Below are 17,766 nucleotides of genomic sequence, written 5' to 3' on the forward strand. Positions count from 1 at the left end.
TAATGAAATCACAAATTTTATCATAGAGCAAGATTCACTAATTACTGTGTTTTCTTCTTCTTTTCTTGACTAAATGCATTTTTAGGATAAACTCATTTACAAATTTTCAAATACTATGAATGTAAATAGCTATCTCTATTTCTCTCTTATCACTTACAGAAAAAACTATAATACTGATCTATTATTATCGTAATCAAAGAACAAGATGGTCCCCGACATTTGTAGGTACGTGTTGCCATAATTTTATTCTTTCTGTGATTTACGAAACTGTGCTTCAATACAACTTTTATAGTTGACTCAATGATTATCATATATTATAACAGTATCATATCATAAACTATTATGTACAAAGTTAAAAATAATAATAATTTCATTAATAAATTAGTTTCTTTTAGCAACTAAATTGTTTTCCAAAATAATTCTTTCGGTAATAAACGTCCATCAGCTGATTCTAAACGTAAACAAAAGATAAAAATAGATTTTTATTACTGTATTTAGCTGTTTATACATTAACCCTTTAATGCCGATTGGACGTATTAAATGTCGATATAAATTGTCTGTTGGGTGCCGATTGGACGTATGGTACGTTGATATAAAAAAGTTTTTTTAAAAATGTGGAAAAATAGTTATAGGCCTACTAGGCGAAAACTTTTGAATCACACGCCTTGGGGGATGCTGGAAGCTCACGGATCAAGGCATTGTTTTGTTTACAATCGTTACAAGCACGAATTTCTTTCTTTCTTCTCGCACTAAAAAGTATCAGCGATACATCTCAGAAATTATTTCGTCACTTTGACATAATTTTTGCACCATTTTATATTAGCTGTTACATGGAGTAATATATGAAAATGTGTGCAATTTTATGTAGAATACAAAAAAAACAACCCATGGTTGTAGCTTTTATCAGTTTTGAAATAGTATTTTCATATAAATAACAATAAGTGCCAAAATTTCAACCTTCGGTCAAATTTGACTCTACCGAAATGATAGAAAAATGCAATTGTAAGCTAAAACTCTTACATTCTAGTAATATTCAATCATTTACCTTCATTTTGCAACAAATTGGAAGTCTCTAGCACAATATTTCGATTTTTCCTTACGTCCGCGCGGTAACTCTTCCGAAAAAATCATAAATTTTTTCGTCCAATTGTCGTAATGTTTGCAATATTTTAAATTAGCCGTTACATAAAGTTTTATATATGGAAATTTGAGCAATTTCATGTAGAATACAACTAAAAACAACCCATGGTTGTAGCTTTTATTAGTTTTGAAATATTTCTATATAAATAATGATAAGTGCCAAAATATCAACCTTTGGTCAACTTTGACTCGACCGAAATGGTAAAAAAACGCAATTGTAAGCTAAAATTCTTATATTCTAGTAATATTCAATCATTTACCTTCATTTTGCAGCAAATTGGAAGTCTCTAGCACAATATTTCGATTTATGGTGAATTTATGAAAAAAAAAAAAAACATTTTCCTTACGTCCATGCGGTAACTTCCGAAAAAAATCAGAAATTTTTTCGTCCGATTGTCGTAATGTTTGCACCATTTTAAATTAGCCGTTATATAAAGTTTTATGTATGAAAATGTGCGCAATTTCATGTAGAATACAACAAAAAACAACCCATGGTTGTAGCTTTTATTGGTTTTGAAATATTTTCATATATAACGATAAGTGCCTAAATTTCAACCTTTGGTCAACTTTGACTCGACCGAAATGGTCGAAAAATGCAATTGTAAGCTAAAACTATTACATTCTAGTAATATTCAATCATTTACCTTTATTTTGCAACAAATTGGAAGTCTCTAGCACAATATTTTGATTTATGGTGAATTTATGAAGTGAACTTTTTCCTTACATCAGCGCGGTAACTCTTCCAAAAAATCATAAATTTTTTCGTCCGATTGTCGTAATGTTTGCACCATTTTAAATTAGCCGTTACATAAAGTTTTATATATGAAAATGTGCGCACTTTCATGTAGAATACAAAAAAAAAACAACCACCTACGGTTGTAGCTTTCATCAGTTTTGAAATATTTTCATATAAACGATAAATAGAAAAAATTTGTCCTTCGGTCAACTTTAACTTGACCGAAATGGTCAAAAACTGCAATTGTAAGCTACAACACTTATAGTCTAGTAATATTCAATCAATTACCTTCATTTTACAACAAACGGGAAGTCTCTAGCACAATATTTCGATTTATGGTGAATTTTCGAAAACACCTTTTTTTTACGTCTGCGCGTTACAAATTCATGCATCTTTTGTGATAATATTTTCTCTGTGTTGCCTTGATCGTTTTACAATGTGTTATATACCAAAATGATCGCAATTTAGTGTACAATACAACAAAAAAATTAACTCATTAGCTTTAACCGCTTTGCTCACAGCACGATTTGTATACAGGCGGCCAGCGGTTAACAGCGCAATCACTCAATGGTGAATCGGTTTTACGGCGGTCATCAAAAATATTCATTAAAAAAATAAGGCATTTTAAAGGTATCTTAACGGCAAAATTTTTAGTTAACAGCGCCGCTAGCGCCGTTGTCTAACGAGTTCATACATTTGTAGAAATGCCGTTCAGACCATAAAGGTTATGCAAATTATATTAACAAATTTTATGGAGAGTTATTACTAGGTATTAGGGTAAAATATATGCCTCTGACGCTGTTCTATGATGAAAATATCGAGTTACATACGTGCAAATTTAGCCATGGATGTGTTGATTTATAAATGTTCATGCTTTTGTTTAAAATGTGTCTGAAAATGTATTATGTGAAAGGTACTTTTATTTCTGTACAGAAATATGATACAAAGGCAGCTTTTGAAACTGCCCTTCACGTTATCAAATACGATGTTTTTTCATGTTCTTTCTTGTGAGCCGCCGCCCGCCGCTCTTCCGAAAATATTGATTTAAAAAAAGTGCAAATTAGCGATCGATGTGTCGATTTTATAAATGTTTATGCTTTTTTTTGTTTTTATGTTTAAAATGTGTATGAAAATGTATTACGAATAAGGTATTTTTATTTGTGCAGAAATATAATAAAAAGGTAGCTTTTGAAACTGCCCTTTAAGTTATCGACTACGGTGTTTTTTCAAGTTCGTTCTTGTATGCCACCGTCTGCCGTTCTTCCGAAAATATAGTTAAAAAGAGTGCAAATTTAGCGATCGATGTGTAGATTTTTTAAATGTTTATGCTTTTATGTTTAAATTGTGTACGAAAATATATTACGTAAAGGTATTTTCATTTTTGTACAGAAATAAGATACAAATTAAGGCAGCCTTTGTAACTACGCTCCACGTTGTCAGGGGATGTTTTTTCATGTTCGTTCTTGTCCGCCAGTTCCGAAAAATGCATTGTGTTGTTTTGTTTTCTTAATTATGCATCCTTTTGTTCCATAAAACCACCATATAAAAAGTTATACATTATTTAACTTTATCCAAGAATATTGTATGTATTCTCATATTATTGTATTTTAAAATACTACAACAAATTTAAGCCAGTATTCCGCGGAGCAGCCAATGTTGTGGTTTGAAATCAGCTGATGAATACGAGTTTGTTTCACCATAACGCAATTCTGAGCGAATGCTTTTGCTTCTAGTTACATAAACGAATATCTAGATACTTGGACTTATATGAGACAAAGTTATTTTTCCTTATACAGCGTGTTTTTAAGTGGAAATATTTATTGAATATGTCTCGTTGTGAATGTGAACTACTTTTTTTTCAGTTAACAGATTATGTTGGCGGCATGTTTTTTGCGTAAAAAATTACGTGATTCCGTTCGCAATAATCCTTTATATCATCGTAATACGAACTTTACGTTATTTATCTTATATCGGCGTGAAACCAACAGTAAAATGTGTTCTTTCAACCACAGTAGTTTTGATTAAAATGATTTTATCCCAATTTTATCTACGGTTGTGTTGGATGGCATACGTTTCTACTGACAGTTTTATCCTTGTTTGCTGATGTTACAAAATATAGTTATTAGCAGCTTGAACAGTTTTCTCAGCTCCAGTTATAACTAGGTTTAATTAAATTTAACAGTATATTTCCCAATTGATCTTTAATCTATACTGATCTCTGATCTATAGCGAATAAAGTTATTACATTAAGATATCTCAGTTCTATTCTATACATAACGCCATTTATAACAAACTACGGTAATGTTGTGTACTTGTAGTACGATGATTGAAATACAAGCCAAACTGATGTTATCCATTTCGGTTGTACTTAGAAAAAGAAGGTTTCTCGTCGTTGGTTGTTCCATGGCTGTACACGTTCACGCAACGAGTATAACGTTAAAACCATACTTTCATCATTCTCTTTTGCTGTTATTGAACTTATGTAACTAGAAGATGGATAAAGTTAGGCCATTGTAATTTGATCTCTCATAAAATCGGACTATCGTAAGACTAATGATCAACAACACTGCAACTACCTGTAGACTGTATAAACTTTATTATATCTTTACATACTCTAGACACCCAAATGTACTGTACAGTAAATTCTATAGTACTATACTGCATAAATATAATTTTACTTATTGCGCCGTTGTGGGATTACGGCGCCTTTGACTGGTCTAGTTTCGAAAGAAGGTGTGCGGTGGCCGTAGGCTTTAAAATCGCTTAGCATCGAAAATCGCTTGGCGTCAGCGGCCAGGAACGGAACCCCTGCCGCTAACCGGGGGTCGCCTGTACAATTATATGTGAAATTTTTTTTCGCGCTATCATATATCCCAATATTTATATATGATAATGACATTTTTTAAAATTTCTGATGGTTGCATATTAACTTCAGGTAATGACAAAAAAAGGAGCCAAAATTGAACTCTAATCTTGAAAACTATGCGTGCTGTGATTTTTGAAAAAAACATTTTTTCCTCTTTGGCGCTCACTCGCGAACGCCGCCGGCATACGGGAGACGATTTTTAAAATACCGCTTCGGCGTTTAAGGGTTAATATTATAGTTGGGTGGTGTAATCATTACAGTAAATCATGTTTTTTTATCATAAATATGTTCATTCACGAAATAGATATACTATGTACTTTTAGTTTGGTGCAACAGCCAAATCATGAAAATAGAAAGGAATTGTTAGGTAATATACTTTTGTTTGCTGATCTGATGAAGGGGAAATTGAATATAGGAAAGAATGACTTTGAAACTGTCTTGAATTTAATTTAAGGTGATAGCTGAAGACATATTTGGTGCTTGAACTAAAACAGGCAGTTATAAACATAGAAATAGTGGTCTTGGGTGGGTTAATTATTAAAGTAGGCAGTTTAAAGTAATTTTTAGGGGGGGTACCAGGATAACACGGGTATTTACTTATCACGAGGGATTCTGGGCCCTATCCCCGCGATTATCGAGGCCCTACTGTATAGCGACTAAAGTTATTACATTAAGATATATCAGTCCTATAGTACGATGATTGAAATACAAGCCAAACAGATGTTATCCAATTCGGTTGTACTTAGAGAGAGAGAAAAAAAAAAAGTTTTCTCGTTCGGTTGTTCATGGCTGTAATGTTTACACAATGAGTATAATGTTAAAACCATACTTTCATCATTCTCTTTTGCTGTTTTTGAACTTATGCAACTAGAAGATGGGATAAAGTTAGGCTATCGTATAATTTGGTCACTCATAAAATCGGATTATCGTAAGACAAATTATCATAACTTGAACACTACAGCTACCTGTACATACATTGTATAAAACCTTATTATATCTTTACATACTCTAGACACCCAAAGGATTAAATTTAGGCTTTTTTCACTTTACAGTATTTATGATACTATAATGTACTGTACAGTACTACTGTACAGTAAATTCTATAGTACTATACTGCATAAATATAATTTTACTTATTGCGCCATTGCAGGATTACGGCACCGTTTGACTGGTCTAGGGCGCTGTTAACTAGTCTAGAATTTCGAAAGGTGTGCGGCGGCTGTAGGCTTTAAAATCGCTTAGCGTCGGCGGCCAGGAACGGGCCCCCTGCCGCTAACCGAGGGCCATCTGTAATCTTAAACATACTGAGAAAAGGATATCACACTGATTCTCTATCATCCTAGTGTCCGTGTTATCAATACTTCGCTGTGCAAGGAGCTAGCTTGCACATCATTATTTATATCATAGGCTTAATTTCATTTATATCTATTCCTACATAAATTAAAACCTTTGTTCTTTACATAAGAGACTTACCTATTTGCAGATTTTTCTGTGGAACCTATCTCTAGATAATTTGTGGAAAACTCGCCTATTCATGGATTTTTCCACAGAGCAATATTCTGCATTTTCACGTTATTTTCATGACTAAATAGTACAGGCAGTCCCTGGTATCAGCGATCCGGTTTTTCTAGCGCCATAAAATTGGCAATTTAGGGCGCCAGAACGGGCCAAGATATAGTTACTGGTGCCAATAATAGAGTTATGGCGCCATAACATACCTAGCAGAGGAGCCATAAGCGGCATAAATCGCTGAGATTTGGTTAATGGCAGTTTTCGCTTACCGGCACATCCACAGGAACAGGACCCCACCAATAACCTGCACTGTATTGTACTTACGTATACAGAGGTACCTCGAGATACAAAAGGCTCAACTTACGAAAAACTCGAGATACCAAAGCCAATACGAAAAATTTAACGGCTCTACATACGAAAAGTTTTCAAGATACGAAAGGTTTCTGAAAGTCCGAGATTCGCCCGGATAACAATGTTGAAACTCGCGCCGCGCGCCGCCATCTTAGTACTAGTAGACTCGCCACCATCCTCCTGCTCTCCCATTGGTTCCTGATGCTAGTCGCGGCCATGAGATCCTTCTCTCCTATTGGCCAGCGTCCCTCCAATCATGCATCTACTATGTACACGTGGTGGTGTGGCTCGGCCGCTCGGTACCAGCATTATTATAGCACGCACGCGGTATTAGTTTTCGGGATCGTCAATGTGTATTTAAAAAAAAATTTCTCATATCTTTTCACAGAAAATGGAAAAAGAAGAGCACCTCTTGAGTGACGACATATATGATATGATTGACCAAGATCTCTCTCGTGTGATAAGTGACCAAGATCTCTCACATGGGATAAGTGATCAAGGTCTCTCTCATGGGATAACTGGAAACTTTGCAAGGTTGGTAGAATCTCCACTCCCTGCAGAACAGAGGGTGTTGACCAATCATTTACAACATGCATACCAGTATACGTATAATCAAGGCACTTCAGTTTATGTTGAAGGTCAGCAGCCGAACATTCAGTACCCAAATCAGTTGCAGAGAGAGCATTTGGTTGAACAAGGTTTTGATGGACACCAGGGCCAACAGTCATGAGGTGCAAAAAAAGAACCAAGTGATAAAAAAAAAAAAAAAAAAAAAAAAAAAAAAAGGTTAAAGTAAAAAAAAAGTAAAAAAAAAGTAAAAAAAAAGTAAAAAATCAAAAAAAAGAAAGAAAGAAAGAAAAAAACAAAAAAACGGCAGAAATTAAAGCCGCTTTTCATAAAAAAAAAAAAAAAAAAAAAAAAAAAAAGTAAAGTAAAATAAAGTAAAAAAAAAAGTTAAAAATCAAAACAAGAAAGAAAGAACAAACGGCAGAAATTAAAGCCGCTTTTCATAAAGTGCAATCATTTGTAGAAGACACCCCCCGAAAAGGCTCACACAGGAACATTGTGAAAAGTAGGCAGAAGCAATCTTTCTTGGATAGTTACGTATGTATATTTTTTAAAGTGTACGTACGTACATACGTATCTGCCGTTTGTCCTCCTCCTCCTCTGCTGCCACTTTCGGAGATAGCCTCACTCGAAAGGTAAGCTTCCACATTTTACGTACAGTATATTTCTTGTTACCATGCACACTAATATACACTTTATTTACAGGTTATATTTTGCATTTTTTTATTAATTTAGGTATTGAATGGTCCAAATTGTTGTTGTATTTCATCGTTTATAGGTCAATTTAGCTTTATTATGAAATTTACTGGGGTGTTTTTTGAGGGCTTGGAACGGATTAGCCATTTTACATGTAACATGTGGTCCAAGATACGGAAACCTCATAATACGAAGGGCGCCTCGGAATGGATTAATTTCGTATCTCGAGGTACTACTGTACATTTCTTCAATAAACAATGATTTACAGCACTAATTTTCAAATATTACTATAGTATAAAGTTTCAATAATACAGTAATAACGATATTGCACACTACCTGTAGTTATATGTAAATTCCCTGTATGTATTTACTAATTTTCTAATATTATTAAGATTAGTAAGATTAAATAATATATAATAATAGTACTGTACAGTACCTGTAATAATATGAAAAAACACAATACGTAATATTCAACAATAAGATTGCATATTATGATATAAAAATATTATGATAATAATATTATATTATAATAATAATATGCAAATCATATGGGTATGTACTGTACAGTGTATTCTGTGCTGTTTATAGGCATATACAGAAATGTGTAGCGACAAAATAAAAAAAAGTGGTAACAAAATTGCTGTTTTATATCAGTAGAACTTATTTTCCCGATGCTCAATAGTTTCCAACACCTGGCAGGGTATTGGATGTATTAATCTGGATAAACAAGTGATTACTTATATACTAAAATCTCAAAAACGATAAAACACATGGTATCCCTTAAATTTGTTTTATACCCATAAAAATGAGGACACTTTTTTTTTTTTTTCTAATTTCCTTCAATTGAAAAAGGACAATGCACATCTCATAGTAACTATTATTTAGACTACAGATGAAAATGTCACCCTTATTTTAAACAATTCAACAGTTCTGAAAAAATAGATATTTTAGAGAGTAACCAAACTGACAAGTAAAAATCCTTACACGAATATATAAGTGCTGGAAAAATAGGCTCATTTCTTTCTTGTGCAGTCTCAACCAAAATCCGAAGAGGTCCTTTGGGACATAGCACTGCAACTAAATCTGAAAAGTGCAAAAGATTAAATATAGTCCAATGCAAGACTGCAATAACAATAATTACTTTAAGGAAAACAAGCTGGTATAAAAACAAGACTGATGTATGTCACGAAACAAATAAGTGTTAAACTTTACTAGTTTTCAAAAAACAGTTCCACTTTTCAAAATAAGTGCTATACTTTACTTGTTTACAAAAGACAGTTCTTTTCAAAACCTATCCCAAAACATGACATCAATTGGTAATACGTACATAACACATGTTTTCAGTAAATATTGTAAAAGTTCTTTACTGGCTTAAAAAATTTTTTTTTTTAGGGCAAAAACATATAGTTTCATATATACAGACCTGATATAAATATTGATACCCTTGACACCTTCAACAAATTAAGGTAGACTATGCACACACTGTCAAATAATGATAATAACAAAAATGAGAGAAAAGATAACAAAATAAAGAACGCAACCTCTGTTGCAGGGGAAGCCTCTGTTTTACCTAAATGAACCTCTAGGTAAAATGTGGCTGACACAGATCTTAGTCCACACTAGGAGTTTATCATTCACTTCCGGAATGAGACATTTTCTTCTTTACTCAATATCTTAGAGCATTTAATCAGCCTCTTTTCAAGAGAGGTGTTTGTCATCACTAAAGGAGTGTAATCTATATACAGTGGATCCCCATATTCAAAATCTCAAGATTCGCTGACTCACCTATTCACAGGTTTCTCTATACATCATTATTCGTGGAAAATTTGCCTATTTGTGGTATTTTTCACCAAGAAATATTCACTAATTACGTACTATATTTTCATATACATTTCATGACTAAATGCACTCTTTGTGATAAAACTATTAAAATATTCAAGTATAAGCATTTTTAGAGGGTTTCTCTTGTGTTTGGACTAACAAAAATAGGCAGTTCTAAGCATTTTCAAAGGGATTTTAAGTATTCGCGGATTTTAGCTATTCATGCAGGGGAGGGGGTGTCGTCTGGTACGCATCGCCCGCAAATTTGGGGGTTCACTTTACATCTTATTCTTACAAGATTGGGTTTGTTTTGGGCAGCTTTTATTATCTTAGTCTTTGAAAGAAAAATAAAATAAAAGGTTTGTTCATTACAATCCCATCAATCATATACATTTCCTACATTGGAATTTGGGAGGGCTGTCCAGACAACTCAAAATAGATTCTCAAACACACCAACATGAGGCCCAAAGGCAGCAGGTACCCCAAAATAATTACGCCTCTAAAGTGTTAAAAATCAGGATGTTATTAAGAGGGTGAAGACAGAACATAACAACCGTTTCCAATGAGAAAAAATATGACATTTTTATATAAAATAAAGTTTTATTTATACTTACCAAGTAGTTTCATTGCTAAGAGCTTTCTACTTATGGCAGAGTAAAAATTCAAAATTCACGGTAGCGCTAGGATTTGTTTAGGTATAGGTAACATGCCCCGCCCACTTTCAGGGACTGTGAGGAACAACTAGGCAGAGAGCTCAATTTATGTACAACCTTATGTCCATGTGTGGGTAGGAGGGAGGGTTTTGATTATGTAATTACTTGTTAAGTGATTATGTAATTACCTGTTAAGTATAAATGCAACTTTATTTTATCATAAAAATGTCATTTATATAAGTATTTTACCAAGTAATCACCCAGTTGATTCTACAATGAAAGGAGGTGGGATCCATGGACATAATCTGTCCCAAAACATTAATTTAGGTAATGAATTTGACATAGAACAGATGCTAGATTGGGACAATGCTTGTTGTCTCCTTACATGGCAAAGGAGCACTGCAGGTAGGTACTGCCTCTGGTCAGTGCTCCAATTGTCCTTGCAGAGAGCAACTGCATAGCCCAGAGTTGCTCTTTCATAAGTAGGACACTTTGGTGCTATGGAGGTACACCTGTGGCTCACAAAGTTACAAAGAGATACCCTTGCCCTGAGCATAGACCAGAGTGGGACTTAAATGCTGTTACCTACACTGTAAAATAAGCCACTACCCAAAGACTGACGGACCCAAAGACTGACGGACACTCCAGACACAATGCGTCCCGGGCTTCCCATAAAAAATGCAATACTACCTTACTTCAAGGCAAAAGAAGCACAGGCACAAAAGGCCCCCTATGCTTCCTCTTCCAACACCATGCCAGCCATGGATAAAGGTCATGCAGTTCTCAAAAGTGTTCTCCACATCTTCAAGATAGTGTGAAGTGAAGACAGACTTGCACTTCCAGAAGGTTGCTTGTAAAATACTTGAGGGACATCTTATGTTTGAAGGCAAGCAAGGTAACAACAAACCTAAGTTCATGGGCTTTTGTCTCAAAGGTCGGTAAGACTTCTTCCTGAATCTGGGAGTGAGATTCCAGAATAGTTTCTCAAAAAAAAGGAAAGGAAAGAGCATTCTTGGAGAGAGGACGGGAAGGTATATAACATGCTAAATTCCTTTTTGTGATTCCTTTAGCATTTGCATTTCTGTGACCTGAAAGTTCCCAGTTGAGAGAGAGAGAGAGAGAGAGAGAGAGAGAGAGAGAGAGAGAGAGAGAGAGAGAGAGAGAGAGAGAGAGAGAGAGAGAGAGAGATAGCTATTATCCCAGTTAGTTATTGCACCAACAAGTCAATTTGCAAATGTCAAATTATAGTTGTAATGAGAATAATGATAATTTTAATAAAACTTTTGTTTTACTGTATCTAATCATATTCCATGTATTACATTTGCATTCTGGTCTTGTTTACATTCTTAAAATCATCAGCTGATTGCATTTTACCAACATCATCACTGTCTTTAAGTTGGCAAATATAACTCAATTCAGATTGACGTTTCTTTCGTAAATTATCAAATCTGGGTGTAACAATTATAAATACTTTATTTACAAAAGCAGTAAATTAAATGAAGTACATGCACGATTTTGTCAGTGTCAGGCATTGTTTTGGCCTCCTAATCATTTTGGAGTCTTTAGCCACAGCTACAATACCTGCTGCTTCAAGTTAGTGGCATACTTTCTTAAAACTTTCTTCTCCATTGTGAGATGGAATTACATTGAAAAGAAAAGTTTTTAACAAGACAACTGTAATGCAACATTTAGTAAAAGTGTATTAGCTAACACAGGCAAACTTCTGTTTATATTAATATAAACTGCAGGACAGTAAGAACTTTAGCATAATTTTTAGAGTTGAAAGCAATGTAAATTAATAAAGAAACAGCGAGTGGCATACCCACTATGAGTGCCTCATCTGAAAACAGTTCGGCACTCAATCCGGAGACAAAAAGCCTCAAATTGATATTTCCATTTTGCACCATTATATCCGTAAGTACAATATACTATGGTCCGTTATATCGGTGTGTACTCTACTTCAACCTGTTCTTAAAAATAGTTCATACACACAATTAACAACATAAGGAATGACAAAAAATTGCCAATATCAAATATGAATGCTCTAAAAAAATTATAAGACTAAATTAGTATGTAATGGAATGCAAGTTACACATAAATCACTTGGTATCTAAGGGCAGCCAAAAGTTGAATTAAAATAATGAACAAAAGATTGTGATTCACTTGTAAACAAACATGCAATGCCCACATTAATATAGAAAAGATGAAGCCCAATAAGAGACACATAGAATACAAAAAAAAAAGGAAAAGAATCCTACCAGAAAAACAATCCTAATTAGCACATATGAAAATGAGAATGGAACATAAGAAGGAAAAGCAAGTAGAGATTGTGGTAGGTCATACTAGTGAAAAGTTCCCAGAGAATGGCATTCATTTGCTGTATCACTATTCTAACATACTTGAGAGGTTTAACATTGCTTTGGTCAACAGATAAACATTTTCGTTACCATATGACTTTTTAACTGTACATTTTTTATGCAATCTATTTCCATAAAATATGAAATTGAATTTTTAATGCAAATATACTTCAATAAAAAAAATGTGAAAGGTCAAGTAATTAATTATTATAGCAAAAGCACAGCCATAAAAAGTGAATGCATAACACTGCAAAATAAATTTATTTATTACCCCAAACAGAGATAACAGCTAACACCATCCAGAGCGTGTATTCTGGTAGATACTTGATGAACATCAGAGACATTAATGAGGCAATGAAAATGAGGTATGCTTGCTGGAGGCGTAAGGGTCCATGCCAGTGGATGCACACCATTCCCACCACTCCAAAGTTCCACACGCAGATTGAGACGGTGATCCAATCCATTCCTATGTTGTAGCCTCTTAATAACTCCCTGAAGTGGGTAAATTATGATTTAGAACTTGCACAGCTTCTCATTATTTTTTTAAATCAATCACTAGAAAAACATATTTTGGGGGTTAACTCTCCATAGTAAACCTAACTAGGGTTAGTAGCAAAAAAACTAGAAAAGCTTGGCAATCCTAAGGAGCATTTAAACAACCATCAACTGTTTTTCTCAAACATTTTTTATTTACTATGCAGCATAGTATATTGTCATGAATGAAAAGCTAAACTTATGCAATGTAACTTACATTATGTACGTAATGGTAAAGATGAAGAGTAACAGCAATGAAGACAAAAGAAGCCATCCATGAATTATCTGGAAACCAACAGGAACACAAGTCATCACAAAAATTTATGTACTAATACTAAATGAAGGGCATTAGAGTTACAAAATATACAGAATAATTACCGTATATATGTACTCATGTATCATGCAAATTTTGAAGACCTAATTTTGAAACTAATTTTAAGGGGGTTGAATCATACACGAGATATAAAATTAGCATATGATATATTCACATAATATCGTATCATAATACACTACAAACATAAAGAATATGTATGCATCTTTTCCATGGATCTTTTAAAAAGTTATGATTTACTTCACTGCATCCAATAATATTGTATGTATCTTCATATTACTATTGTATTATAAAATAAAAACACAGAAATCAATGTTTTGGTATGGAAATCGGCTAAGGGCAAAGACAAGGTAAGTTTATTTGCCATATCGAACTCACATCAGAGCGATTTTCTTGCTTATAGTTACCGTGAATGAATCTCAAGATACTCTATCTATATGGGACAAGCTTATTTTATATTATATACGAAGTGTTTTTAAGTTGAAATATGACTTGAATATGGTTCGTTGTGAACAAAACTTAAGTTATTTTTTTATTAGTAGATGGCACTGGGGGTATGTTTATTGCATATAAAAAAATCAACAGATGCCGTTTGCCATTTTCACTTTATTTCGTCATAATACTACGAGCTTTAGGTATTTATCATTTATCGGAGTGAAAACAGTAAAATGTGTTCGTTCATGCCCAATAGTTTTGATTAAAATATGTTTCTCTCAAATTTTATGTTGAGTCTGATGGTACTGTACCAAAATTTGCGGGAGTTTCGTCCATGTTGCCGATGCACACTAATAGTCATTAGCGGATGAACATTGTTTTCTCAGCTTCAGCTACAACTTGCAGTTTAAGTTTAGCAGGTATATTTCCATGCTGATCTTTTCTCCAAAGAAGAAGGATATAGAAATGTAAAATATATGAGATAAATATTTAACTTCATTTGTAACATAACTACGGTAATTTTTTACTACTGTATGATGGTTGAAATACAAGCAAACCCGCTATTATCCCATTCAGTTGTTCATAATAAATCAGCTGTTTCTTGTTCGATTGTTTCTGGAAACAATTTGGACCCACAGTTACTTTCTATCAATTATGTGACATTTCTGACGGGCTGACAAAACTTAAAACCCCCCTTCACAAAATTAAGACTGGGAAAATTCTGTTAATTATTTTCATATGACTTACTATAGAATTGCATAAATACTGTAATAACAGTACATAATTAAACCTATTATTATTTATTTAGTCTTAGTAATATTTGAAAATTAGTTTTAATGCCAATAAAAACTATAGTTTTAATACCAATAAAAACTATATAAATATCTGAATAAAGGATAAATAAACTTAATCAAGCGAACCCTTCTAGGACAATTGGAGTGGGCATTCCCCCCTCACCAGACTCTGAAAGGAGGATACTAACCTGTACAGGACATAGCTTTTGACTTTAGGGTAATGATTCCCTTGGGGGATTAATAAACTTGAAGATATGGCAACGTGTGTTTTCGTTTTTAGACACTCCAAACCCTCACCACAGATTGGTATTACTTTAATTCCTATTTTCATGACTAAATACATTTTTATGATACAAAAAAGATTAACTAATTTTAAAATATTAATATTGATTGATACTGTATTAAGTTTAATAATACCAACTGGTTAAAAAAAGACCTTTTCCCTGAGAGAGAGAGAGAGAGAGAGAGATTTTAATATGAGAATTTTAATAATCCTTTGACCAAAAGATGGCAGCAATTATTACAGAATCACTAGGTGGCAACACTCCCTTACCCTTGCGGTCAGGTTTCTTGACATTTGTGACAGCTCCACTGTCACCCCTCTCTAGTCAGAAAGTTAAAAAATTGGGTTTTTGTTCATTCTTACATAATTTTTTAATTTACAATCTTGATATTATTGCTGTGTCATGGTAATTGCTTCATAGCAAAGAATTATGAGTTAAAGAAATGGAAAACGCATCTTCGAGAAGTTCTGCAGCAAGGAGGCATTCGCGCATGTTGTTGGAGGTGCCTGTTCTCATGATGGTTCTAGAATCGGCAGGAGTGTTGTGGAACTTGACAGGCGCCGACGTCTCGTGAGGAACGCCGCGATCTCTGATGCGATATTACGTTGAGAAACTTCTAAATCGTTCCCGTAATCTTGGGAGTCTGTGACGTTCGCCGTAGGCCCCGCCCCCAGGTCACCGTATAAATACGACTGACGAAGTAAAAGAGAGATCATCAGTAAGAGCCACAGATCAGATTATCAGTGAGAGATCAGCAGCAGAGATCGTTAGAGAGAGATACGAGAAGAGGGGACGGATGAAGGATCAGAGAGGAAAAGTCGCTTGAGAGTTGGGTTGAATTCTGGTCAAGTCGTCGTCAGGAGTGGACGACCCAAGTTATTTCAACGTTGAGCAAGACTTCAGAGAAGAAACATTCTGCGAGAGGTCTTGAGAAGTTCCTGCCCTTTGAGTATCAAGAATAGACTATTTTCTGCAATACGGAGTCAAGAAGTCATCTGCAATTGCAGTTCTCCTTTTGTGAAGCCATCGCTTCGAGTCGCAAAACTGGTCGGCAAGTACTTTCATTACCCCACCTTTTTCCCAGTTCACGCATTGTAAGATTTTGCCTTTTTTGTGTAAATAAGAGATACCATTCTGCATTTATCTTTGTTAGTAAGCTTGTAAATAAACCTTTGTTGTGTCAGTGTTTCTTTCTATATTCATATCCCCAGTTTCAACTGTTGGTGTTGAATTCTTTTTGTTTATCATTATATCAAACTTGGAGCGGACCTCGCTCTCGGGGTTTGTGAAATGCTGCTTACATTATTATTATTTGAAAATTAGTAAATAATTTATTTACCATACGAAAGACATACTTGTCAAAGAGAGAGAGAGAGAGAGAGAGAGAGAGAGAGAGAGAGAGAGAGAGAGAGAGAGAGAGAGAACTGAGGCATTCAAAATATTAAGGGTCTCCAGGGGCTGATTAGAGAAAAAAAAACTGTGAGAAAAACGTGCTTGTAAATTGGCATTTTCAAACATGCATTTCACCACCCTTGTTAGATAATGGGATTTTTCACCACTTTGGAGTCTACACATGCGAGTATGCTTTTCCATGGGTGAAGTAGGATATTTTTGGAGAACTTTGGAGCCAAAAAAAAAATAAAATAAATAAATAAAAAAAAAATTAAAAAAAGGCAACTGGAGCTCTGGGGACATTATTATTTTCAATATTTAACATAATTTATTCTTATTATACTTAACCCTCTTACGCCGATTGGACGTATTAAACGTCGAGATAATTTGTCTCCCGGGTGCCAATTGGACTTATTAAACGTTGACATAAAAAAGTTTTTTTAAAAATTCATGGAAAAATACTTATAGGCCTACCAGCCGAAAACTTTTGAATCACGCGCCTTGGGGGATGCTGGGAGCTGATGGATCAAGGCGTTGTTTTGTTTAATATCGTTACGCAGGCGCGCAAGCACGAATTTCTTTCTTCTAGCACTAAAAAGTATCTGTGACACATCTTAGAAATTATTTCATCACTTTGACATAATTTTTGCACCATTTTAAATTAGCCATTACATGGAGTATTATATATGAAAATGTGCACAATTTTGTGTAGAATACAACTAAAAACAACCCATGGTTATAGCTTTTATCAGTTTTGAAATATTTTCATATAAATAACGATAAGTGCCAAAATTTCAACCTTCGGTCAACTTTTGACTCTACCGAAATGGTACAAAAACGCAATTGTAAGCTAAAACTCTTATATTCTAGTAATATTCAATCATTCACCTTCATTTTGCAACAAATTGGACGTCTCTAGCACAATATTTCGATTTATGGTGAATTTATGAAAAAAACTTTTTCCTTACGTCCACGCGGTAACTCTTCCGATAAATTTTTTCTAGCGATTGTCGTAATGTTTGCACCATTTTAAATTAGCCGTTATATAAAGTTTTATATATGGAAATGTGCGAAATTTCATGTACAATACAACTAAAAACAACCCATGGTTGTAGCTTTTGTCGGGTTTTTTTGAAATATTTCATATAAATAACGATAAGTGCCAAAATTTCAACCTTCGGTCAACTTTGACTCTACCAAAATGGTCGAAAAACGCAATTGTAAACTAAAACTCTTATATTTTAGTAATATTTAATCATTTACCTTCATTTTGCAACAAATTGGAAGTCTCTAGCAC

At 34.1% G+C, this 17,766-nt stretch overlaps 1 protein-coding gene across 1 annotated transcript in view; it reads right to left on the reverse strand.

Annotated features, from left to right (window-relative positions):
* The window catches only part of LOC135221895 (presenilin-1-like), a 281,752-nt gene that overhangs the window by 32,808 nt on the left and 231,178 nt on the right, over positions 1 to 17,766 (reverse strand). Inside the window, exons 5-7 of the mRNA XM_064259872.1 lie at positions 13,451 to 13,518; positions 12,971 to 13,191; positions 8,853 to 8,951 (exon numbers count right to left, since the gene is read on the reverse strand). Of these exons, the coding sequence (XP_064115942.1) occupies positions 8,853 to 8,951; positions 12,971 to 13,191; positions 13,451 to 13,518 (388 nt within the window). The remainder of the gene's footprint in view (positions 1 to 8,852; positions 8,952 to 12,970; positions 13,192 to 13,450; positions 13,519 to 17,766) is intronic.

This window comes from Macrobrachium nipponense, chromosome 3 (assembly GCF_015104395.2).
Source record: "Macrobrachium nipponense isolate FS-2020 chromosome 3, ASM1510439v2, whole genome shotgun sequence".
NCBI classification, from domain to species: domain Eukaryota; kingdom Metazoa; phylum Arthropoda; class Malacostraca; order Decapoda; family Palaemonidae; genus Macrobrachium; species Macrobrachium nipponense.